Raw genomic sequence first — 26,946 nt, 5'->3', positions numbered from 1 at the left:
GGCTTAACCTTTTTCAAATAATATACTCAAGGATTTAATAGTTTTTAATTACCTAAAAAATGCTAGATTTAAATGCATTCTCAAACTCAAGCAATTTTTACCAAGTTAAAATAATTCCAAACAGCCAGCAAGTTCAAAAATGGTTTTGAACATCTAAAAAATATCTTCTGATATCTTTTTAAAAGTAATTTTTAAGAGACAGATACACAAACTGGTATTAATAAAAACATATAATCCAGAGCGATAAAGGGAATGTTACACATGCACACACAACATGCTCCTCCAGTTCCCTAAAGATGGCATTTGAGATTGCTGGCAACAAAACAAAACAACACAACCCCCCCCCCTCCAAACTTCATCTAATCTCAGTGACAGTAAAAATGATTAAGAACACAGAATTTCCAGGGCACCTAGATGGCTCAGTTGGTTAAGCGTCTGGCTTTGGCTCAGGTCATGATCCTGGGGTCCTGGGATGAAGCCCCACTTCCGGCTCCCTGTTCCCTCTCCCTCTGCCACTCCCCTTGCTTGTGCTCTGTCATCTCTCTCTCTCTCTGTCAGGTTTAAAAAAAAAAAAAATTCCGGTTAATAGTACTATATATATTTGAAATATTTTAAAGTAGCTAAAAGAATAGATCTTAAAGGTTCTCATCACATGAAAAGCAGATCTGTAACTATGTGTTGATGGTGTTAACTAAACTTACTGTGGTAATCATGTCTCAATATTTGCACATATCAAATCATTATGTTTTATACCTAAAACTAATACAATGTTCTATGTCAATTTTATCTCAACAAAAAACTTAAAACTAAAATTAAAAAAGAGAAAACAGAATTTCCAGGATAAACTATTTTACGATTTCAATAGGCAGAAACTGGACAAATCATTACTAATCATTTACTGTTTTCTACACCTGCAACCAATTAAACTTCAAGTTCTAGAAAAAGAATGTAATTTAACACACATCCCCTGAGGGAATGATGGATACAAAACAGAACTTTAAATTCAAATTATATTTTTTCTGTAAATCTTTGATATATACACATACATATGACCATTTGCGTATTTTTAATATAAACTTCTAAGACAGGGATTACCAATTAACCAATTACTTAATTAACCAATTAAGTCATTTTGCTTGAAAAAATGACTTATTTAAAATCTATCCAGTGCAAAGTATTTTTTTTTAATATTTTATTTATTTATTTGACAGAGAGAAATCACAAGTAGACAGAGAGGCAGGCAGAGAGAGAGAGAGGGAAGCAGGCTCCCTGCCAAGCAGAGAGCCCGATGTGGGACTCGATCCCAGGACCCTGAGATCATGACCTGAGCCGAAGGCAGCGGCTTAACCCACTGAGCCACCCAGGCGCCCCCAGTGCAAAGTATTTTTAACAACATTCCAGTCACAGTGTGAACAAAACCCTCTGAACTCACTGCAAAAATATCTTTAAACAGACATAATTATTTGCTAAACAGAAAAATTTCCTTATTCAAATATATAATTCAATTAATAATTCTATAATCCACAAGGGACTTCTCGGTCTTCTCTAAATTCAAGGTATTAAAATAGACCTTTATATTTATTACCCATGGCTGTTTAATAGAACTTTTTCAATGGTCAAAATATTCTATATATCAATGCTGTCCAATATGGCAGCCGCTAGCAACATGTAGCTAATAAACACTTAAAATGTGGCCAGTGTGACTGAAGAATTAAATTTTAAATTCTGTTTATATTTAATTTAAATTTTTAAAAAGATTTTATTTATTTGACAGAGAGAGAGATCACAAGTAGGCAGAGAGGCAAGCAGAGAGAGGAGGGAAGCAGGCTCCCTGCTGAGCAGAGAGCCTGATACGGGGCTCGATCCCAGGACCCTGGGATTATGACCTGAGCTGAAGGCAGAGGTTTAACCCACTGAGTCACCTGGTGCCCCTATATTTAATTAACTTATATTTTAATAGCTACATGTGGCTAGTGGCTACAGTGGTACAGGACACAGCTACAGACTATCAAATGATCATGACTAGGTATAATAACCTCCAACAATGCTATATTTATTTAAAAAAAAAAAAGCATCACAGGGAAGCAACCCAAGTATCCACTGATGGATGGGTGGATAAACAAAATGTGGTATACCCATACAAATATTATTCTGGCTTAAAAAAGGAAGGAAATTCTGACACTTTACAAAATGGCTGAACTTAGAAGACATTATGCTAAGTGAAACGGACAAGTCACAAAAGGACATTGACTGATTGATTCCACGTGCATGTCAAATACATGGCAACAAAAAGTAGAATAGTGTTTGCCAGGACCTTTGTTTGCCAGGAATGTTAATGTTTAATGGGACCAGAGTTTCAGCTAAGGTAAAAAGAATTCTTAAGAGATAGATGGTGGTGACAGTTGCACAATATGATGCATGTACTTAATGCCACAGAACTGCACACTTTAAATGGTTAAGACGGTAAATGTTACACATATTTTATCACAACCAAAAAAAAAAAAAATTTAAGCATCATGATTTGTCCAAATAAATACTTCTGACAGAATAGCTAAACAGAAATATAAAGTCACCAATAAATGAAGAACCTGTTTCTCAGAGAAGGAAACATTAGATTTGCTCAGAAAAAGTTATAGGAACCCCACAGTGAATCAAGTCATACTATATTACCACATCATAACTAAAGAGCTGAGCATTTAACTTCTACAGGCTCAAGCTGGACAGAACATACTGGAGCTCTTTTAAGAAGTCACCTAAATAAAGTAAAGCCAAAGCTGAATTGTAGTGTTTGGTGTTTGTTGTTTGGTTTGATTTCGTTTTAGGGACTGTCAACAGAGCTGGCCTTGAGCAAGAAAAACCAAACCCAGGAATGTATTATTTGCTATTTGTGTCCAGTTATTTTTAACTTCTTTAGAAGACTATTTTCATGAAAAGGCATAATAAAAGTACAACTCTCTGGTCACAAAGAGCATAGCAAGCAAAACCTCAGGTAGCAATGACAGTATCACCATTAACAAGAAATAACTCATATACAAGAAAAGATAAAATTAATGTAGAGCACAAAAACAAAAGAGATCCTTTTTCATATAACTTATCTGATGTATTTATGCCTAAATGTTATGATCACTAAATATTAATATATTACACCAAAATATTTTAGGAAAGCTGCTAGGTGCTCAAGTGGAAAGGACGTATAAAATGAAGTTTAATCTTAAGATTTTCAAGAAACTTTTTTATTTTTAAGATCTTTACCCCCACACAAACAGACATAAAGGATAAATAAGTGCAGGCTAAATTTTTTTTTTTAAAGATTTTATTTATTTATTTGACAGAGAGAGATCACAAGTTGGCAGAGAGGCAGGCAGAGAGCCTGATGTGGGACTCAATCCCAGGACCCTGAGATCATGACCTGAGCCAAAGGCAGAGTCTTAACCCATTGAGCCACCCAGGCACTCAGGCTAAATTTTAACAGAGAAATATATTATTCCTTTAAAAAGATATAAAACATGTATATTTTTCCAGTTCACTAATATATCTCATGCATATAAAACACTCACTTCCCAAGTCTATTTTGTGGGTAACAAGACTGGCCTCCAGTTTATAAATACAGAAAACATCATTCAACTTCATCAGGAAGTTGATGTTTTTAAATCTTTAAGTGATTTTAAGTGATTTTATTTATTTATTTTTTAAAAGATTTTATTTATTTGACAGAGATCAAAAGTAGACAGAGAGGCAGGCGAGGGGGGGCAGGGGGAAGCAGGCTCCCTGCTGAGGAGAGAGCCCCATGCAAGGCTCGATCCCAGGACCCTAATACAGGTGAAAATGCTTCATATCACATAGGGTGAAATTACTATTAACATTATTCTCGTATTTTTCAACATAGTTCTCTTTATTTTTTATGAGGTCTCTTATAACCAACCCTAGTTCCTTCTCTATAATTACCATTAAACTATACTAAAATAAAGGATTATCCACAATCTTGCCAAACTCAAGGAGAGCAAAAGGAAAGGTATCCCAACCCCTATTAGAAATTTAGTATAGTGCTTTTAGAGACTTGATAAAGAAAGAATTTTGCTTTAGATCTGATATTTAAGGTTCCTGTTAGCTATTGAACCATCCTTAAAAGGACACATCAAAACTAACTGTAGGATTCTGTGTAGAGTTTAGTGAGGTTTTAACACAATAAAAGCATGCACCAGAACAAAAATTTATAGTAAAATGAACACCTTCCTGATGCTGGATTTCAAAGATAAGGCTTCCATAGGAACAAAATGGGAAATTAGTAATGCTAACCAATAAGCAACAAACAATTGGACATTTACTTTAATTTACACAAAATTCAAGCATATTCAACTACAGAGCTGATATTATTTATTAATATTCAGAAGTATATTACCATAAGTCTATCTCTCTGTGCTGAAATGTGCAAGACCATTGTGGACTTTGCAAATATGTAACCTTAGCTCAAATTTTATAAAAAGTCCCAAGCCTCTGGGAAAGAACATAATACAGATCTTAGCTTAAACAGTTTCATGAGATCACTTAATTCTTCTATAGTTCTATATTTGCAATAAATATTTTCTGCATGACACATAACAAACCACAGTTTATTTGGTTGGTTATTAATTTTTTTAAAAGATTTTATTTATTTATTTGACAGAGATCACAAGTAGGCACAGAGGCAAGCAGAGAGGAGGAAGCAGGCTCCCTGTTGAGCAGAAAGATCCTGGGTTGAATCCCAGGATCCTGGGATCATGACCTGAGCTGAAGGCAGAGGCTTAGGCCACTGAGCCACGCAGGTGCCCCTGTTTTGTTTTTAATTTTAAGTGGGCTCCATGCCCAACATGGGCTTAGACTCACGACCCTGAAATTAAGAGTCACATACATGCTCTATGGACTGAGCCAGTCAGGCACTTCTCACACCACAGTCTTCAATGAAATCTCAATCCTAGTAGTTCGTCATATATCAACCTATGATTTCTTTATTCTTACACACATAATCTCAGCATACTGTTATCTTAATATTTCCGTGGTGTCTTCACACCACGGAAATATTCTTTCTGATAGCTATCCTCATTATACCTTCTATAGTGCCAAAAATAAAGAGAAGAGGGGAAAACAATTAGTCTATAAAGCATGATCAGCTCTCTACCTCTCTTAACGTGCCTAACTTTAAACAGTCTGTCAGCCACACAACTTCAGTATTTTTAAAAAAATTAAAATGAAGTAATCTTAAAATGTAAACGGTGGGAGGTCGGGGTACCAGGTGGTGGGTATTATAGAGGGCATGGATTGCATGGAGCACTGGGTGTGGTGCAAAAATAATGAATACTGTTATGCTGAAAATAAAAAATAAATTAAAAAAAAAGAAAAAAAAATTGAAAAAAAAAATCCAAGTTTAAGTGGACCTGCATAGTTCAAGTCTGTGTTGTTCAAGGATCAGCTATAATTTTAAGCCATTCTTTTAATATCTTGATGTAATTTGAGGGAACTTTCCAGTTTCCCTTTTGATTCTTAGAGAAATAAAAATATCAATGTAAAAAATATATATATAAACCTGAGAGAAGGAAGAGTTACTATCTACTATATCCCAGGCACTCTATGTATCATGAAAAAAAAACCAAACAAAAAACCTACAATAACCTTCTGAGCCAGAAATTATCCCCATCCTTGTAAGAAAACTTCCCTCATGTTGCTAAATAACACATACCAAAGCCAGGCAGCTAATATGTGCTAAATATGAGATTTAAACCTAGGTCTGTAGGATTCCAATACTTGAATTACTGACTAGTCAGTGATTTAAACTAGGCCTTGAAATTACTGATTAGTAAATTCCCAAAAGAAACTGGGCAGGTATATATAAGGTTACTGATTTATTTTATTGCCAGTTAAGATATTACTATCAATTATTTTCATCATTTCTTAAGAGACAGTACATTTTGAGAAGTAGAAATGGCAAAAATCTCAGAACAGAGGACAGTCCACCCCTTTACTTACAAATTCACAATTTTATATCATATTCAGAATACATATTCATAGATTGTCCTTAATGTGAAAATATCATGACCAGCACTGGTCCATGACCCAGTGGTTGTTAACATGCTTGAGTATCTTCAAAAAATGCATATGTTTTGTTTTGTTTTTCCTTAAAGCTCAATGAGGTTTCCCTTTCTTCAGGAACCAAACTGATAATGCATCAAGGTTAGGCTCAAGTACCTTTATTGTAACAAGCACTTCTAACTCGTAATAGGCTCATTACCAGATAAAAGAATCCCTCTCCCTCCTCAAAGCTTCCAAAAGATAACTTTTACTGATATACTAAGAAGTAAGTTTTGCTATTTAAAGGTATCTCTCCTTTTAAAGAATTTATCCTATATAAAAGTTCCTTTTGTTAGATGAATATTTGAGAAAGTTGGCTATGCTATCTGAGAGGAGGAATTTGAGACATATCAAGATACTGTATTGTCCAAATGATAATGAAGGCCCAAGCATGGATAGTAGCAAAATAATGAATTCAAGTTACAAAAAAAAAAAAAAAAAAAAAATTAACTAAAGCAGCTTAGACAGGAGTCAAATAAAAATGACCAGCAGACTTCTAGCATGGGCAAGAAGAGGAAGAATGACAACCTTTAAAAATATAGAGAAGTCAGGGGTGTCTGGGTGGCTCAATGGTTGTTAAAGCCTCTGCCTTCAGCTCAGGTCATGATCCCAAGGTCCTGGGATCCAGCCCTGCATCAGGCTCTCTGCTCAGCAGGGAGCCTGCTTCCCTTCCTGCCTCTCTGCCTACTTGTGATCTCTGTCTGTCAAATAAATAAATAAAATCTTTAAAAAATATAGAGAGAAGTCAAGATGTTGCAAAAGAATAATAGAATCAGTCATAGAAATCAGTCACTTATTTATTCAAGCATTTATCAAGCATAAGCATAGGGCAGGCGCTAGGTACATAAAGATGAGTAAGACCTAGTTCCTGCACTAAAATCAGCAGACACAAATATAACAACAATTAATTCCTATATTGGGTAATAAATATATATATATTCAGTAACACGGGCCACAAAATGGCATGTAAGCTAATTTGCCAACGGATCAAATGCTACATGATCAATCACTAAAATTACTTATCAAAAATGTATCTTAAGATTTCTGATTATAGAATATGAATATATTCATATATTCAATAACATATATGCTTTTCTTAGTAGAATTTTAAAGAGTGTCCAATTTGCCAAAAGCTTTTCAGGCAGATGATCAATATCACTATTCTTAAAGTTAGAAAGAGCAAAGGCAAAGACAGGTATAAAAGCAGTAGTTCCAAGAACGGCAAATATTTTAATATGATAGAATAATAAACAGGGAGAAAAATCTGAAAAGATTAAGAAGGTCTGGATAATGGAAGGTCTGATGTATTTTATTGTAAAATTAATGGAAAGTTATTAAAAAAGATCTTAGAGAAGTTCTTTACAACCTATACTCCCTTCTTAGAGAACAGTCTCTAACCCAAACTCACTACGACTCTTGGTAGTCATATTGGTACTTATCAGTACACTGAGAACTCCATACTTCTATTGCTATAATTGACCAGACCAGGAGTACATGTTCTATACAGGGCCAATCAAGTTTTCACATTAAAAATTTATAACTGTGGCACAGAATAAGTGAGTCAGTTAACTGTAGATATTAGAGTTAAAGAGTTCATGGAAATTAAGAAATTGGGAGTACCATTTGGGGACCATATAAAAGAAAATCAGTATATAGAAGATATAAAGAAGAAATAGAGATGTAGCCCTAGAAAGAAAGCAAGCCTCTAGTTTTCTGTTCAGGAGTCATGACTATATATCTCACCTTTGGATAAAGTGAGATATCCCTCTACCCTTCCAATAAATCTAATTTTTGTTTAAGCTAATTGAAATGGGTTTCTATTCCATGCAATCCTGACAAAACAAACTGATTAATGCTGGCAGTTAATCTAAAGAATAAATTAGAGGACAAACTGGCTAAAAACAGGTAGAACATTTAAACTAGGGAAGTTCTCAAAAGAAAGCCATAGTAGCAAATATAGGCAGATTATGATGAAAGAAAAACAGCCAACATTGTGCAGGTCCATGAAGCTTAATTTAAACAACAGAGTTTCAGGAAGCTGAAACAGTATCAATTGCCTCAGGAGACTAGAAGAAGCAGGTCACTGATGCTTTTATGAGAATAATTTCAACAAAATAATTGGGACAGAAATAATATTTTAAAAAGTTAAGAAATAAGTGGTAGAAAATAAACACAACTAAGAAATTTCTTTTAAAAGATGCCTGGGTGGCTCAGTTGGTTAAGTCTCTGCCTTCCAGGTCATTGGGATTGAGTCCTGCATCAGGTTCCTTGCTCAGCAGGGAGCCTGATTCTACATCTGCCTGCCACTCTCACTGCTTGTGCACTCTCACACAGCTCTCTTTCTCTCCCCCTGACAAATAAATAAAATCCTAAAAAAAAAAAGAAAGAAAGAAAGAAAGAAATTTCTTTTAAGGAATGTGATGATTAAAAGAAGTTTGGGGGACAACAGTATTAAAAAAAGTATTAAAAAAAAAAAAGAAAGAGAGAGAGATGTAAACTTTTTTTAAGCAAAGAGTCAGGGGAAAATGAAAGCCCCAAGTGCAAAAGAATGGAATAGTATTCCAAAGAAAGCAGAAATCTAGGAAACTATAGCCTCAATCAGATCAAACAACTTTTCCTTAAGATTGATTAATAGCAACAAAAACCAATGGCTAAAATTCCAAGAAATCTTAAAGTCAAAGGAAGAAAAGTTGCGGCGCCTGGGTAGTTCAGTCATTAAGCATCTGCCTTCAGCTCTGGTCATGATTCCAGAGTCCTAGGATCAAGCCCTGCATGGTGGTCCCTGCTCAGCAGAAAGCCTGCCTCTCCCTCTCTCACTCCTCCTGCTTGTGTTCCCCTGTGTTTTGCTTGTCTGTCTCTGTCAAATAAATAAATAAAATCTTAAAAAAGAAGAAGAAGAAGAAAAGCTGAGGAAACTCACATTATTAAATATTGTGCATTACTCAGTAGAAGTAGTGACTAGGTGAGTAATGCTGAGAACAAAGGAATAGGAATAGATTGGGCTTAGGAAAATACAGGTTTGAGCCACAAATGGGGAATATGATGAGAAGTTAAGAAGTAGATCAAAGATCTTATTGACCAAAGGCTTCTGAGGATACAACAAAAAAGAGAACAACCACAAACTGATACTGTAAGGAAAAAGTGAGTTACTAACAATTTAGGTAAGGATAACTTCCAGTATAATTCATTACATCACCTAGTATGATATACCCTTAACTTCTAACTCACAAAAATTAAATAAGGCTCTTCAGAAATGTTTCTGCCTTAAAAACTGAAAAATGTTCTATTTTAAATTTAAATTTAAGAAATATTGATATATATTTCATAATATTTTAAAAATTAAGTAACTCAGAGGTGCCTGGGTGGCTCAGTGGTTAAGTGCCTGCCTTCGGCTCAGGTCATGATCCCAGAGTGATGGGATCAGGTCCCGCATCAGGTTCTCTGCTGGGTGGGAAGCCTGCTTCTCCCTCTTCCACTCTCCCTGCTTGTGTTCCCTCTCTTGCTGTCTCTCTCTCTCTCTCTCTCTCTGTCAAATAAATAAATAAAATCTTTTTAAAAAATTAAATAACTCAGACCTTTATCTTATTCTGTATTCAAAAATCAACTGTGGATGTACTGACTAACATATAAAAAATAAAACTCCAAAAACTTAGAAGAAAATATAAGTAACTATCTATTAGACCCAAAGTAAGGGAAAATTTCTTATACAAAATGCAATTACGAGAAAAGATTGAAAAATTCAACTAAAAATCAAGTTTTGTTTCTTTTTTTTTCACCAAAAGATACCATAGCAGTGACAAGAGTAAGAGCCCAGGTTTATAAACACCAGGAAATTCCACAATAATATTTTGTTTTATATCCAGCATTAAATCTAATCAACTCCAGCACTTTACTAACAAACTACGCACATAACTAAATAACTGATCCAATTTGTTCTTTAAAGAAATAATAATTAATAATAATAGTTTGCACTGCAGAGTTAATGAATGGGAAAAAACAGAAGTTCATGAACGACATATAAAATTTTCACTACTTTTTGCTTGTAAATTCATTCTTTTAACAATTTTTTAAAGATTTTATTTATTTATTTGGCAGATAGAGATCACAAGTAGGCAGAGAGAGAGAGGAGGAAGCAGGTTCCCTGCTGAGCAGAGAGCTGGATGCGGGGCTCCATCCCAGGACCCTAAGATCATGACCTGATCAGAAGGCAGAGGCTTTAACCCACTGAGCCACCCAGGCGCCCCTATTCTTTAGTTGAATCAACTAACTTTTGAGTGCCTGGTACATGTTAAGTGATAGAATATTTTAAGACTTTCTATGGTTGTTCATTTGGACCGTTTGTGAATCCAGAGGTCAAAACTGTGTAACTTTACCCTTTCTGTAACAAATCTAGAATAGATATTAGGTGCATGGCTTGCTGATCACAATGATATAAATTATTCTAAGTATCTGCCAAAAGGTAAAACATTTAAAACTGTCCCTCCCACAAACTCCCTAAAATAAAGTGAAAAGACAAGTTACAAACTGAGAGAAGACATTCACAGTATACACAAAGAATTAACATGAAGAGGAATTTCACTGATAAGGAGTTATAAAAGGCCAGTAAACATAAAAAGAATTGTTCTACATCAGTGATGATCTGGAAAATGCAAATCAAAACTACAATGTGGTAACATACATTCTACACTCTTCTAATTTGTAAAACTTAAAGACAATACCAATTGTTAGAGAACATGGATAATCAAAGGATCTTTCATCTCATATATTGCTATATGAATATAAATTGCTACAATCATACTGGAAGTCGGGCATAATCTTCTGGAGTTGGGCATTCACCTACCCTGTGAGAGAGCAATTTTACCTTTAGGTATATAATAAAAATTCTTATATGTATACAACAGGAAAAATGCATAGAGTGTCCACAGTAGCATTTTTCACCATTACAAAAACCAAAGAGTAACTAAATGCTCAACAAGGGAGACTGAGTGAATCAATAACCAAATATCCAACAAGGGAAGAGCGGATGATAGTTTACTCATGAAATATTATACAGAAATTAAAATGACTATAGCAACATCCAATGATATGAATAAAAATATCAAGTTCAGAAAGATCATTTTCAACATAATTATGCAAAAACAACTAAAATAAAAGACACATCTTTTTGAATCACATATCCAGCAAAGCTATATACAAATAAAGCAAGAGAATGAAAACAGGACTCATAACCTTAGTTGTCAAGAAGGTGGAGATAAGCGGAGCTTAAGTTCCTAGCTTTTTGGGGAGGAGGGGAGTGAATAGTGGTCCTTGGGTGCCTATTACAGTGACTGATACATGGACTGTACCTAAGGTTCAGTAAAAGTAAAAAGAAAAAAAAAAGAAAGAAAAAAAGAAGAAAGAAAAAACAAATATAATGAAATTAGTTCAATGAAAATTCTGAAACAGGCAAAACAAGAACCTCCTTAGAGAATCACTAAGGTGGAGACTACAGGAAAGGGGAAACAATATGATTGTGTAAAACATATGATATTTTACATATGTATATATGATATTTAGATATGTAAGTATGTCTTCTATAATCTAAAACAAATTCCAAATTCTGTCATAACAGCTTTCCAATAAATCAAGGTATATTTGAGCCTGGGAAGCAAAGCTTTAACTAATTAGAAAAAGCAAATCACTACTGAGTTTCTAGAATAGATAGATGTTATTAACAGTATATGTTATGTAATTCTTATGTATCAGTTCATCTTTATAATGTGACACCAACATTTACCCTCAAATCTAAGGTATTTATTATCAAATACATTCTTCCATGCTTTCCTGTTCATTTTAAACAGACAGTATTTATACACATAATATTACACAATTGTTAGATTGTGAAAAATAAAACATGACAATTGAGCTAATTTCAAATAAAGTTTTATTAGATAAAATTAAGAGAAACCAGACGTATCAAATGTTTTCTACTTCTGCTTTTCTAAGATATTAGAGGCTTTTTGACCAATATTTTCCCATTCGAAATATAAAATATCTTTTTAAAGCTTTTAAATACTTTTCAGTTTTTCAACTTTGCTGCCAACTTTGAACACTGCTGTATACCTAAAGTTAATCATATTAAATGTTACATGATCTTCTCACAAAGTAAAACTGGTATATGAAATACAACAGACATTTGATAATTGTTCAATGCAGCACATCTTACAAGGAAATGATGCAGAAGTAACTATTCTTTTTTTAAGATTTTATTTATTTATTTGAGAGAAGAGAACACACACAAGAGAAGAGCAGGAGAGGGAGGAGAGGGACAAGCAGACTGTACTGAGCACAGAGACTCATGCAGGGTTCGATCCAATTACCTCAAGACAGTGACCTAAGCTGAAATCAAGAGTTAGATGATTAACCCACTGAGCCACCCAGGCACCCTGAGAAGTAACTATTCTATTTAAATATATATACATCTGCAAGTTTTAAGTGATATTTATCTCTACAAACTACTACTCCACTTTTTTGTTGTTTAAAAGGTTGCACAGAGGGGCATCTGGGTGGCTCAGTGGGTTAAAGCCTCTGCCTTCAGCTCAGGTCATGATCCCAAGATCCTGGGATCAAGCCCCGCATCAGGCTCTCTGCTCAGCAGGGAGCCTGCTTCCTCCTCTCTCTCTGCCTGCCTCTCTGCCTACCTGTGATCTCTGTCTGTCAAATAAATAAAATCTTTGAAAAAAATAAATAAAAATAAATAAAAGGTGGCACATAGGAATAACCTGATAAAAGGCATAAAAATCTTCTGTTGCCAAATTTGAAAAGCAAAAAGAGAAGAGCCCAAGGAATCAAATGCAAAGCCCTGGGGTAAACAGACAATGCCTAGAAGATGCCCCACTACCAATCATTTGTGAATGAAGTTGTACAAGACTAGAAAAATCTGTATTATATTAGAGATAACAGAAAAACAATCTATTTAGAGCCATCATTTTGTAACACTAGTTTCAGCACAGTTTTTACCTAGATAAAAGGTATTTGGCAAGTCATTTAAAGACAGGCCTTATTAATAAAATATGCAGCATTTCTATAAGAGTAGCAATAATCAAATCTAAGCTGAAAAACCACACTGTATCAATTTATTATTCAGAGTTGATGCTATGTATCATTGTCCATTACTAAGTCTGCACTGTACTCTTCACTTTTCTTCTCAACTGTATCTCAAAGTACTGACTTAAAATCAAACTATTTTTATATAAAAAGTCAGTAAAGCCAGTTAGATCCAAATATCTATAACTAGTGGAAAGAAATTTTCTTAACCTATAGCTACTTCTATCTTAAAAGGCTATGAACCTCATTTTTCTTTAAAATTCTAATAATTGGGATAAAGGGAAGAAAAATATTAAATCAATACATTGTATACCTTCAATTATACAATACTGTGTGTCAAATTAAAAGTGGGGAGACAAAGAGAAAATGGATTAAAATGCCTTGGAACTTATAAGTTGGAAAATTTCATCAGTTATCTCTGAGTAACAGAACTATAAGCACGTTTTATTCTCTTTGTGCTTTTTCCTATATTTATAGATTTTCTACAGTGAACATGTATTATGTTTAAAATTAAAAAGAAACGTAGGGATGCTTGGATGGGTCAGCTGGCACTTAGTTAAGTGCCGGTTAAGCAACCAACGATTTCAGCTCAGGTCATGATCTCAGGATTGTAGGTTCAAGTCCCACATCAGGCTCCATGCTGAGTGTGGAGCCTGCTAAAGATTGTCTCTCCTTCTCCCTCTGCCCTTCCCACTTGTGCTCTGTCTCTCTCTTTAAGGAAGAAAAGAAATGAAAAGAACTATAAATTCCACCTTGCCTATCCTGCTTACTTTCTCATACTACATTCCTCCAACCCACCATAAAATCTTAATCATCCCAACAGAGACATTCTACTTTCTGGCATCAGTGCAAAATTAGATGTCACTTAATTTTGCGCAAATGGGTAAAATAACTGTGTGTGTGTGTGAAGGTGTTACATAACTAGTGCAGAAATCCCTTTTAAACTTTTCAAGGGAATATTTTTGGGACAAGGGATTCAAAATTTTAATTTCTTAGGCAATGATTATAATCAATTTCTTTCTTTCTTTCTTTCTTTCTTTTTTAAGATTTGATTTATTTGAGACAGAGAGAACAAGAGAGCACAAGCAGGGAGGAGAGGAAGAAGGAGACATCCTCCTAACCAAGGAACTCAGTGCTGGGCTCAATCTCAGAACCCATGGACCATGACCTGAGTCTCAGGAAAGCAGATGCTTAACCAACTGAGCCAACTCAGGAGCTCCTATAACCAACTTCTGTTGGAAACGTCAAGATATTTCTCATTGCAGGTGACAAATGGAGGGCATCTTCTCATCAATGTACTGAGTGCCTACTAAGTGCCAAACACATAGCTTGATTACACAGCTTAAAATTTTAAAGTTAAATTTATCTTATGGATAAGACTACAGAGAAATGGAAAATGGAAAATCATTTGGAAGAATTTCAGCAAACATCTGACAACTTTCACCAGAAACAGTAATTATTAAATAATGAAAACCTGCAAAAAGGTTATTTTTGCACTCTTAGTCTTTGTAGAATATTACACCTTATTCCCAATGACAAAGAACAGCTAAATTATAGACTGTAAAATAGAAATCATTTTTGTTATAGAGGCACCTAACAACAGTATAAAATTTATATTAAAGTTAACTCTGGTTAATTACATTTTTGGTAATTTTTTTTTTAAAGTTCACACACCCATAACACTGCAATGCAAAATATTTACAGAACCATAGAACTGTGGCAGCTCAAAATATGGTCTAGTGGGAAACCCACAGATCTGATTTCAAACTCAGATTTACAGTGTAACCATGAATGATCTACCCAATAGTCCTAAACAGTTTCCTGATCTGTTAAATGGAAATAACAACCTTATTGGGCTATAGTAAAGATTAAATAAGGGAGATAGAGTATCAAGCACAATAACTGACATAAAGCAAATGTTCAATTAATGTTATTTGTACTCTCTTCTAGAAAGTGAAGTCATATCTTCTCAACTTTATATCCTTGAATATTGTAGATATTCAATAAATGTTTCTTGAAATGAATCCCTGTAACTTAAGGCTAACTACCTCAACCTTCCACTTGAGCAAGTTACCTCTACTTAAAAAAATTCTGCTAAGAAAAGAATTTGAGATTCTTGGCCTACTACTTTTTATTAGGTATTCTGATGACAATAAATCACTGATAATCAACAAGGTAACTTTATTCGTATGGCATTCAATATCTGAATCTGCAGTCTACCAAATTACTGTTGTAACCAATATTTCCATTTTGAGATTCTTTAGTTTTTATTAGTCCAGTTCCCTTAAAAATAAACTTTAATTTCTTTGGCCCTACAAAAAAATATCTAAGTTTACACTTCAAATAAAAGATAAAGAGAACAGTTGATAAAAAACAAGTTAGTTATAAGAGATAAAAATTGAAAACTGCAAATTAAGTTTATATTTTTAACAGCCTATTTTTATTTTCTATAGCAAATATTCTTCCTTATACATTGAGGCCTCTAACCATCAATGTTTATGTGTACTTTATTAATGATTCCTTTTTAAATTAGCCTCCTAAATTACCAGCAAGAGTTAGAAATATTACTCCATAGAAATATTACAGTAATTTAACAAGGCAGAACACCATGGGTTCAGATTTTGTTTTGTCTTTCCACAACTGAAGGTTATTAATAAGCCAATTCCAACTCAAGTACTGAAGTATTTCAAATTCTGCAATATAATTTGAAACCCAGTTTTAAAATGTTGGATATACAGTGGTGCCTGAGTGGCTCAGTCAATTAAGTGTCTGCTTTTGACTCAGGTCATGATCCTAGGGTCCTGGGATCAAGCCTAGTGTGGGGCTCCCTACGGGGGGGGGGGGGTCTGCCTTTCCCTCTTCCTGCTCTTGTGCTCTTGCTCACTCTCTCTTTCTCCCTCTCAAATAAATAAATAAAATCTTTTTTTAAAAATGTTGGATATACAATGTTTCTAAAAATAAGTATCAATTTCATTAAAAGTAGGTTGTAACATGTAACTTTCAGAGTGACACAAGTATTCCTGAGACAAGACAGGGCAAAGTAACAGTTTTTAACTACTAAACACCAGTTAAAACTTGCTACATAAGTATTTAAATACTTAAAATCAGTATGTCAGAGAAGCATTAGGAACTACATATTAATTTCTCAATTTAAACAAATTCAAACCACTTACATGCTTTTTAAAAACTGGTTCTCCCAACAAGTTTGAGAAACATTTGGTTACGATATACTAGTTTCACGACCAAATGAAATAGTAAAGAAATAGACGGATATACTTGGTGAAGCAAATTTTATCACAATTTATCTTCAGTGCTGATATAAATAATGTTCTCAATTAATTTAATACATATTAATTTTATACTTATAAAGTCTAAATGCAATAACTTCTATTAAAACCAGGAGTCAAATACACCAAGAAAAATGACCTGAATATACTTGTCAACTTATAAGGTAATACTTAATAAAAAATCACTCTTTTTCTGGAAGGTGTTAGACTTTCTTAAAAAAAAAAAATAAATCTAACTTTAGGTATTCCCCTACTTTGATCCCATTTTTTAAATAGTCATATTTAAAATTTCTTATCTCTTGGGCTTGCTTCCTTCATACTGTCAAAATTGATCTTATTAAAATTCCCTAAGTGTTTTAACACATATGAAAATATATTTGCAGGTCCAGTGCCAAAATGAGTGTCTTTTATGAGAATTTTCTATAAAACACAAATAAGGTTGCCAAGTACTTTCTCATTCTAAAGCCACTATATTCAAAGAAAAATGCTCCTGCCCAGTTTTGCAATTTCTTCTCAGAACCAAATGATGCTTTTCATATTTCAAGACTAGGCAGTGGAAACCATTTCCAACGTGTCTCAAACAAACCTTATTTTAAAAGCTTATGTAAATTAATAAAATAATAAATTTCATTCATTTAGCAAATGCAGTATGCTGTAAGACCTTATAAAAGGCTAAGACTAATTAAACTAGATATGGCAACATGTTCAATGACATGAAGTTCAAAGCTGATTCAAAGCATTCCAAGTTAGCAACCCTGCATTGGTATACCTTGTTGAAATCTCTACTTTTGCTCACTAAATATCAAATATAACAATGCTTCAAGCTTACATCTAACTGCACAATAAAATGAACTTATAAAGGGGTCTATCAAAAAATATACTTAAACAGCAGAACAGAAGCAGTTGCAGTACTTAATTCTGGCATCATCAAGAATCAACCCTTCAGGGTCTAGATTCAGTCTTTTAAAAAAGAATCAACAGTCTAACGCATACACACAAAAAATATATCTTTTCTTAATTCCGATCTCCAATATTTTAGTAGTTAGAAGACGCCTACAGTAAAACACACCAAAATAAATATAAGTTAAAAAACAAGCATAAAATTTTAATCCAGATGTGACCATCTCTGGAACACCCCAAAGTAATAAAAAATAAACTCAACAGAGCAGCGTAGGTACCTTTGCATAGCACAGACTTAAGGACAAAAATCATGCCTATATCATTAAATATTTAGACGTAAATGGAAAACAATACTACTACTACGCGACATACTCAACTGATCAACGAACCTATTTTGTTCTCATCTCTACCGCACGCATGTGGTGCCCAACATTCTCCCTCAGTCTACTGCTAGCTCATTTGTAAACAACTTCTGTAGCTCTTTCAAACGGGAGGGAAAATGAAAGTCTGAAAAGCATCAGCATCTGAGCTTCCGAATCTGAGCAGGGAGCAGCAACCAAGGGGACCATATACCTATCATCTGGTTAAAGAAAGAGACAGGAGAAAGGGGATCCCTCCTATTAGAGGAAAGAAATTCAGTCACCTGAAGAGGGATAAAGAAGGGAGGCAAGCATCTGGTATGACACGCTTTAAAAAGAAGAAGAAGAAAGAAAGAAAAAAACTTGACTGGGGGCTGGAAGTTATGGGGGCGCTCTTTGTGCGGAGTCGGAGGGGAAGGGGAGGGATGAGAAAACAGCTTGGGAGTCATTCAAAGGAGTTTAAGGAGCGGTGTACGAGGGAAAGGCGGGGCGGGGCCTGGCCTGGCGAAGGGAGGGGGCTACAGGGGCGTCTGCGGGCGGCTCTGACACCAGGGAGGGGGCGGTGAGCTGGCCGCTCCGGGGACCCGGGGCGGGGGGGGCACAGACTGCAGGCAGCCGACAGACATGGGGTCCCTCTGGTAGGTAGCCTCAAATTAAAGTGCTGGCAGGCCAGAGCTGTGGCGGGAGAAGAGAGTCCGGCTCCCGAAGGAAGCGGCTCCCGAGTGACATCCCCGAGTTTCCGCACTTAGCGGGCTAGGGGCGCGGCAGCCCTACGGTTTCCCCGGGCCCCTGACCCAGCGCCAGACTTTCTCCCTCGTTCCTTCCCCAGCGCCTCCCGCCCGGGCCGCGGGCCTTACCTGCAACTCCGTGAGCAGAATCTCCCCCCGTTCGGGGTTGGACGCCATTGCGCTCCGCTCTGGACTCCGCACCTGGCCGCGGCCGCCGCTGGCGAAGGGAGAAGGCGGGACGGGACCCCGGGCGGGGGCTGAGGAGCGGGGAAAGAAAGAAAGAAAGAAAAAAAAAAAAACCTAGGGATTCATGGAGGCGCAGCCCCTGCTGGAGGTGCGGCTTATTTCGCCCGGTTCATGGAGAGCGGCGGGGAGCGAGGGCACTCGTAGCGGGCTCCCCCTCGCCGCCCGCCGCCTCTGCCGCTGCCGCCGCCCGCCCGCCCGCGCCTGATTCTGTTCACTCAGTTGCTCCCTCCGGGCGACGCCAGGAGCCGCCTCAAGATTCTCGGTGCGGGGCGCTGCGGCCGCAGCTGCAGCTTCTCCTGTCGCACCATTTGGCTGTCACTGCGTCGCAAAAGCGGCTTCACTTGGCGGCTGCCGGAACACGTGACGGCCCGGGCCGCTACCTCCAGTAGCAAGGGGGAGGTGGGGCGGAGAGGACCCCGAGGGCGGGAGCAGCGCGGGGGGCGGGGCGGCTTCCGACCCGGCACCGCGACTGGGGCAGTCGTGGACCCCGCCCGGGTGAAAATGAGGGGAAAGGACTGGACTCGCGTCTCTTGGGAGGCGGGAAGAGGAAGAAAAAACACACGCCCGCTTTTCTGCGGCGTTTAACGGCCCTACCGTGAACACTAGAACTCGGGAGCTTACTCTTTTGTTTTGTTTTTTTCCCTAGCGCCACTTTTCTTGTCGAAGTTTAGGCCTAACGTAAACGAGCCCCATTCTATCCTCCATAACCTAAAGAGTTTCAGGCTCAAATTTTATAAGATTGTTTCCCGGCCACCTCCCCACCGACCCAGGCTGTTAATCTTGCCTTTTGCTCCCTCCCACTCGCAGCGCGCCATTCCGACCAGTAAGGTGCACAGCTTCTAAACTGGGGTGTGGTCTGTAGTTTTCAAGAAAGGAAAGCTCTTGGGATCTCTAGCGGTCTCTAACGCACAGCTAAGATGCCTTTTCCCAAGCGCTGAGCTGTTATGGTTGAGGAGTGTAGAACTCCACTGAGTTTAGATTTCTGATTAACTAGTTCCCGGATTGTTTTAACTGAATGTAAAGTGAGGGAGATGGAGCGGATTAGCCCCGTTCATGGGGAAAAAAAAGCCAACTTTCCTTTATGTGGCAAACATCCGAGCTAACCTATCAATTAGTGACGTATAGCTTGGTAGTGTAAGTTTTGGTTTAAGAAAATGACACTAGTATTCGGGAATGTCAATAAAGTTACCAACTGGTAGCCTTTGTTTTGTTTCAGCAGTGAATGGATATTCCAGGCAGTTGATTAACTTTAGATTGAGGCTGAAATACAATGTCTTTGTTAAAAGCTACTCTGAGAAGGTGTTAGGGGTTATTTAGTTAGATAGCTACTTGAAAGTACTTTAAAATAGAATCCTCATGGGGCGTCTGGGTGGCTCAGTGGGTTAAAGCCTCTGCCTTCAGCTCAGATCATGATCTCAGGGTCCTGGGATCAAGCCCCGCATCGGGCTCTCTGCTCGGCGGGGAGCCTGCTTCCCCCTCTCTCTCTCTCTGCCTGTCTCTCTGCCTACTTGTGATCTCTGTCTGTCAAATAAATAAGTAAAATCTTTAAAAAGAAAAAAAAAATAGAATCCTCATGGGATACCTGGGTGGCTCAGTCAGTTAAGCACCTGATTTTGGCTCAAGTCATGATCCCAGGGTCATGGACCCCCTGCTCAGCAGGGAGACTTCTCCCTCTGCCTGCAACTCCCCCTGCTTGACTCACTCACTCTCACTCTCTCTTTCTCTCTCTGACAAATAAATAAAAATTTAAAAACTTATTAAAAAATAAAATAGAATCTTCATTTACACTGAATTCAAAGCATTATAGTCCCTCATTTTTTAACCAAAGAAAAAGACTTCAAACTGTACATATTTCTAGAGCTCAAAAAGTTTTAATTCGATATATCACATGTGAATGTAAGTAACAAATATAAAAAGTTCTTAAAGATATGGGAATTATTTCTGATTAGGTTTACTGGGGAAAATAGTGCATACAAAAGGGAGGCCAAGACTATATAAAAATTGCATGACACTCTGGAAAATGTAACAGTTTAAACAATAAATTAGTTTAATTTAAGATGGAAACTGCAATCCAGCTCATAGTCTCTGTTTAGGGAAAAAAAATGTAATAGGACATGGGACATACTTATCAGAATGAAACACACTTGAAAAAGTTTTAATGGAAACTCATATCATGTTACTTCAGATGAATTGTATTCAGTCACCATTTGCAAATGGTTTTAGGGAATCCTAGTATATGTTACCTCAAGTTACGTTCTAATTTATATTAACAATAAAAAAGGGGAAAGTTTGTTGTTGCTGTTTTTCTTGTTTTAAATAAATGTCCATGTAAGAAATAAAGACCAAAAATTAACTGGATTGTATTACTAGTTGTGCAGGTGCCTTTAAAAATATTTCATAAATATTTAAAGGTCCTTAAGAAATAGAAACAGGATGACTGGCTGGCTCAGTTGGTAGAGTATGTGACGCTTGATCTTGAAGTTGTGGGTTTGAGCCTGATGTTGGGTATAGAGATTACTTAAAATTTTTTGGAAAGAAAGGTAGAAATTACCAAACATATAGAAATAGTTTCAATTAACAATAATTAATTCAATAACAATAATTATTTTGTTTTCCTTTTTTAAAAGATTGTTACTTATGTATTCAAGAAAGAGAACAAAGTAGGGGTGGTGGGGGGCAAGGCAGAGGGAGAAGGAAAAACAGACTCCTCACTGAGAAGGGATCCTGACTGGAGGCTTGATCCCAGGACCCTGAGATCAGGGCCTGAGCTGAACAGAGACAGACATTTAACTGACTGAACCACCCAGGCACCCCTGTTTTCCATTTTAAGTTGGAAGAAATGTTATTGGAAAAAACCTAGTAAAGCTGAACTTTAGTTTTTTTGTCATTGTTATCTTTTGTGCTGTTGGTGAGAAACATTCAGATATTCAGATGATAAGGCACCTCTTTTCCCTTGATCCTAAATGAAATGAGATAAGAACCATATATCCAAGGAAAGTGTTAGAAACCTTTTCTTTGTGAGCCACAGTGTTTTTATTGTCTTGTATTTTTCATTTCCCTTTTGCTCTTCCTTAATATTTATTAAAATTCTTCTGAAAATTTGAGCTTATCTATCCCAACAGTTATTATGGGGAATCAAGGGAAGGGTTTTTATTGTTGTTATTTTGGTTTGGTTTTGTTATTTTTTTTTCTTTCTTTCTTTTTATTTATTTGAGAAAGAGGGAGAGAGAGAGTGAGAGAGGGAGAAGCAGACTCCCCACTGAGCAGGGAGCCTGATGCGGGTTTGATCCCAGGACCCTGAGGTCATGACCTGAGCTGAAGCCAAATGCTTAACCAATTGAGCCACCCAGGTGCTCCTGTTACTGTTTTTTCAATGTTAATGTTGATAGAAAAGGAGAAGAGTAACCATCCCCCGCCAAAGGATCAAAGTGAAGTAGCAGTGGTAATCAAAGTGACAGACTCCCAAAGGAGAGACAAAACTCAGAGAGACAGAATCAGAATTACTTGGTCACCATCCTCTTCCTTAAGCAATCCCCTGTAGAGATTGTTCCATTGTATGGATAAGGATAATTTTGAGAGCAAGATTGTTAAAGTCAAGGTCACAGTAGAGTCAGCTGTAGTGACTGTAGCAGATACTCTTGGAGGTGTCTGCTCAACTCTTTTCCCCTTCTCTGGGCATTTCCCCAATTCTGTGAGAAGTCTCTGTAGCCATGTTGGTTCTGCTTGACCTAGATTTTCCAGTAAACGATGGATGGATCATGATAGAACATGTCTAAGTTTAGTCAACAAGATTCTTACTCCAAGAATTTGGAAATAAAATATTGGAATACTGATCCTCTGGTGGCCCTGGAGTTAAAAGTACTAGAAGGGCCATTTTCTGTCATACATAAAAGAGGCAGAAAAATCTGTTCTTGGAAAGAGAAAAGTCCTCCCTTCCTGTTACTGGAAATATAATGCTTACTATGGCATACCTGGTCTTCTTCTTCATGGAACTTATAGTTTAGTTAAAGGAACATAATGACAAAGAAGGTGAATTCAGGATACTTTGTGTTTTTTTTTTTTTTAAGTTTTCTTTATTTAGGTAGTCTATACACCCAATATGGGGCTCAAGGAGACCAGAAGTTGCATGCTCTTCTGACTAAATCAACCAGGTGCCCAGAACTCAGGGTACTTTGAACATAGGTCAGGCAGTCCTTTCCTGAGTACTTCACACTTACGCTGAGATCTCACTGGTGAGTAAATATTAACTGGTCAAAAAAGGGTGTCAAGAACTTTCTAAGGAAACAGAATAACAGAAATAAAGTTCTAAGGGTGGGAGGAGAAACCTGTGTAAGCTCTGAAAGGCTAGTGGGGTCACAGCAGAGAGATTGAGCAATAAGTGCTCTTAGAGCACGTGCATCAGTTAGGATAGGCTAGGTTCTGCCAAATAGCAAATGATACAGAAAATCTCGATATCCTGCAAGAAGGCTTATTTATCTCTCATGCTACATACCACCATGACTCTGTACCAAGTCATCTTCACTCTGAACTCAGGCTGACAGACTGGTTGCTACCTGCAATGTTGCAGAAGGAAAGCAAAAGGAGTAAATCCCTACTGGCATGTGCTCACATTTCACTTTCACTTAGAAAAAAAATATTTTATTTATTTGTCAGAGAGAGAGAATGCAAACACAAAGCAGGGAGAGTGGCAGGCAGAGCAGGCCGAAGGAGAAGCAGACTCCGCACTGAGCAGGGAGCCCGATGCGGGACTCAATCTCAGGATCTTGGGATCGTGACCCAAGGGGAAGGTAGACTCTCACTTTCACCCTTCACCAGCAAAACCTTTGACATACCTGAAAGTAACAGGGGCAGGACTATATAATCCTCTGGCAGAGAGAAACACAATAACAAAGGGCAGCACTGGATATGGGTGAGTAGTAGCCCAGTTCCATACCATGTTTAAGATTTTGATGTTTATCCTAGGAGCAACAGAAAACCACTGAATACATTTCCCATCAAAAACCTCTTTCTGAACGGCGTCTGTGTGGCTCAGTCAGGTGAGCATCCACCTCTTGGTTTCAGGTCTTGATCTCAGGGTCATGAAATTGAGCCCCGTGTCAGGCTCCAAGGTGGGCGTGGAGCCTGCTTAAGATTCTTTCTCCCTCTCTCTCTGCTCTTCCCCACCCACTCTCAAAAAACAAACAAACAAACAACCAACCAAACAAAAACTGGCTGCTGTCAGAACAACAGTTTAGAAATGGGAAAGATGGATTTGGGGAGAAAAATTAGGGGGTCATTTCAGGTTTCCAGGCAGAAAACAGTATTTTAGAATAAAGTCATGGCACTTAAAATGAAGAGAAGCCAAGAGATTTAAAAGATAAGAGGATCTAATCATATGCAAAGAGAAGTTGCAGTGAGAGAGACTATGTAGTCCTAGGATGGTGGGAGAAATATAGCTGAATTGGTTTCTTTTTTTTTTTTTTTTAAGATTTTTATGTATTTCTTTGACAGACAGAGATCACAAGTAGGCCAAGAGGCAGGCAGAGAGAGATTGGGGGAATTGGGGGGTTGGGAAACAGACTCCCTCCTGAGCAGAGAGCCTGACTTGGGGCTCTATCCTAGGACCCTGAGATCATGAGCCAAGCCGAAGACAGAGGCTTTGACCCTCTGAGCCATACAGGCACCCCGCTGGATTGGTTTCTGATGTCTTACTATTTGCTGGCTCTAGTCCTCTGGGAAGATCAGCTACTCTGTTCTCTGTTCTTGGGTTTTCTATGTTCTCCTAATAAGTCTCCCTTTTGGCTTAAGCTAGTGTGTGTGTGTGTGTGTGTGTGTATGTGTGTGTGTGTGTTCTCAAGCAAACAGCCCTAACTAAGCCACTCAGCCAGGATGAGAACCATCTGAGAAAAGTGACACTTTTCTGGCTATAGGGTAGAAGGAGGTAGAACCAGTTTAACTTGTGCTCTCTCCTCCTATCCAGTCTACTTATTATTCCCCCAAAGACCCCAACACCAGCAAAGGTACAAATTATAAACTAAATCTAACATGAACCTTCCCAGAACACTTTCCTGATACATCTATCATGGCACTTATATTCCTTCTTTTATTTTTAAAAAATATTTATTTATTTATTTGACAAAGAGAAAGAGAGCACAGTAGACGGAAAGGGAGAAGCAGACTCCCCGCTGAGCAGGGAGCCCAACATAGGACTTGATCCCAAGACACAGGATCATAACTTGAGCTGAAGTGGACACTTCAGTGAACAAGCCACCTAGGGAGCCCTGAGCACTTATACTTCTTTGTGGAGTCTTGTGTACAATTTTGTTCTCCTGCTAGACTTAAAGTCACTAGAAACGGTCCATGTGTCTTATATGGCCTACAATAGTATCTCTTGTGAGTGGATAGTGTGTGTGTGTGTGGGTGTGTGTGTGTTTCTATATGTATTACAGAAAATTTTAGGATAACCATAAGCTTGGGACTCCCCTGTCTCTCAGAAAATTAAATAAACTGTTTCATACCCTCTAAAGTCAAGCCTCTATTTCTCCAATTTTTAGGACTGTGACAGGTTATTTAAACATGCTTGCCTGCTTCTCTCCCCATCTAAAATACTCCCACAGCACTCCTTCCACTGCCTGTGTCCCTTGGTTCTGCCTATATTGATATGGACCTGAAGTTCAATCCATGACCAGTTACCCAATACCAAGTGTCATCAAGCAATTGTGAATTCATAAACCTGGTACCAAAGATTTAAGAGGGGTCAAACTCTAGGATGTGATGCCTTTGAATCTGGGTCTACCTCTCTTTTTCTACCCTCAAAAGATTAACAAGTAAATCCTACTCCTTTCCTGGGCTCTTACAGTTTCAGGGCCTTCTGATTCTCGACTGTTACTATGAATGAGATTGTTTGGAAATTTCTCCCCAAAATATACATGTTGTTCTGAAAAAGATACCAGAAAATACCATTTTCCTAGCTTGGCAAACCGAATCACCAAATGAATGGTAGTATTTTAAGTTTTAAGTATTTGAAGTAATGAAAAAGAAAATAAGTTTTAACAAGCACTGAGAAGTTACACTTTTTATGTTAACCCTCAGGATCCATTTATACTCTTAAAAATTACCAGATTCCAGGGGTTTCTGGGTGGCTCTGTTGGCTAAGCCTCTGCCTTCAGTGGTGGTCATGATCTCAGGGCCCTGGTATCCAGCCCTGCATCCGTTTTCTGCTCAGTGGGGAGTCTGCTTCTGTCCTTCCTCACAACACCGCCCACTTGTGATCTCTTGTGATCTTTTTCTCTCTCTCAAACAAACAAATAAATAAATAAATGAAATCCTTTAAAAAAATTATCAGACTCCAAAGAGATTTCATTTTATATCTTCTAATGTTTACTGTATTAAAAATTAAAAGTGAAGAATTTTTAAAATACATAACATACATGCTCATATTTCACTGTGAGAACCTCATCCCATGCCATACAACCCCTACCTTATATGTGTGAGAGAATAAGGATAAAAAGGCAAGTAACATCTTAATATGATGAAAATGGATTTGACTTTGCCCATCCCCTGATCCTCTGATGATTCTGGATTAGTAAAATTTCTCTACAGGTGAATATGCAAATGTGATCTCTGTGCTTCTAGCGTTTAAGATCTATGACCATACCAAAATAACTACAAGCTTTTGGACTTTTGTTTGAAACATTGGTGTGGTATATGAGAAATTTCAGCTGTCCTTATCAAAATAAAAAAAAAATACAATATGAAAAATCTATGTAACAACTGACTGTTTTACTACCAGTGCTTCCTTTAGAAAAAAACTCTTTTGCAACTGTAAAATAGTAATAGAAATTAATAGGTATAAAGAAGTTAACATAGGTCATACCATATATTTTAAAGGGTTTTTTTCTTGGTGGACAACAGGGAGGTGGCTTTTCCTAGCATCATTTCTTAAGCATCCTGCTATTATTTGATAATGTGTATCTACTATTGAATTAGTGTAAACCTAAGCTTGTGTAATGAAGAGGCTCCAAACATCATGTAGAGAACACTGAAATTTGTTATTCTGTCACACATGAGGACTGCACAAGGTAAGCAATCCAAGTTATCAGACTAGCTCTGCTCCATGGGGCCATCCAAGGATCCAGGTTCCTTCTATCGTACTGCTCTACTATCTGCTATGGCATTATTCTCAACTATGTGGTTGTAGCTGGTTAAGGAACTCCATGACCTACCCTTATGAAAGGAAAAGAGAGCATAGGGGATCCA

General features: G+C 37.3%; 1 protein-coding gene across 2 annotated transcripts in view; it reads right to left on the bottom strand.

Annotated features, from left to right (window-relative positions):
- The window catches only part of PKN2 (protein kinase N2), a 130,625-nt gene extending 111,570 nt beyond the window's left edge, over positions 1–19,055 (bottom strand). Inside the window, exon 1 of one of the 2 annotated variants that reach the window (XM_013056193.2) lies at positions 18,592–19,055. In XM_013056193.2, the coding sequence (XP_012911647.1) occupies positions 18,592–18,639 (48 nt within the window). In that variant the 5' untranslated portion in view covers positions 18,640–19,055. The remainder of the gene's footprint in view (positions 1–18,591) is intronic. The other variant, XM_004752649.2, reaches the window with a different exon arrangement.
- Between the last annotated feature and the right edge of the window lie 7,891 nt (positions 19,056–26,946).

The sequence above is a fragment of the Mustela putorius genome, unplaced genomic scaffold (genome assembly GCF_011764305.1).
Source record: "Mustela putorius furo isolate JIRA1106 unplaced genomic scaffold, ASM1176430v1.1 tig00003853_pilon_pilon_pilon, whole genome shotgun sequence".
Taxonomy (NCBI): Eukaryota; Metazoa; Chordata; class Mammalia; order Carnivora; family Mustelidae; genus Mustela; species Mustela putorius.
This window is presented reverse-complemented; position numbering and strand designations above follow the sequence as displayed.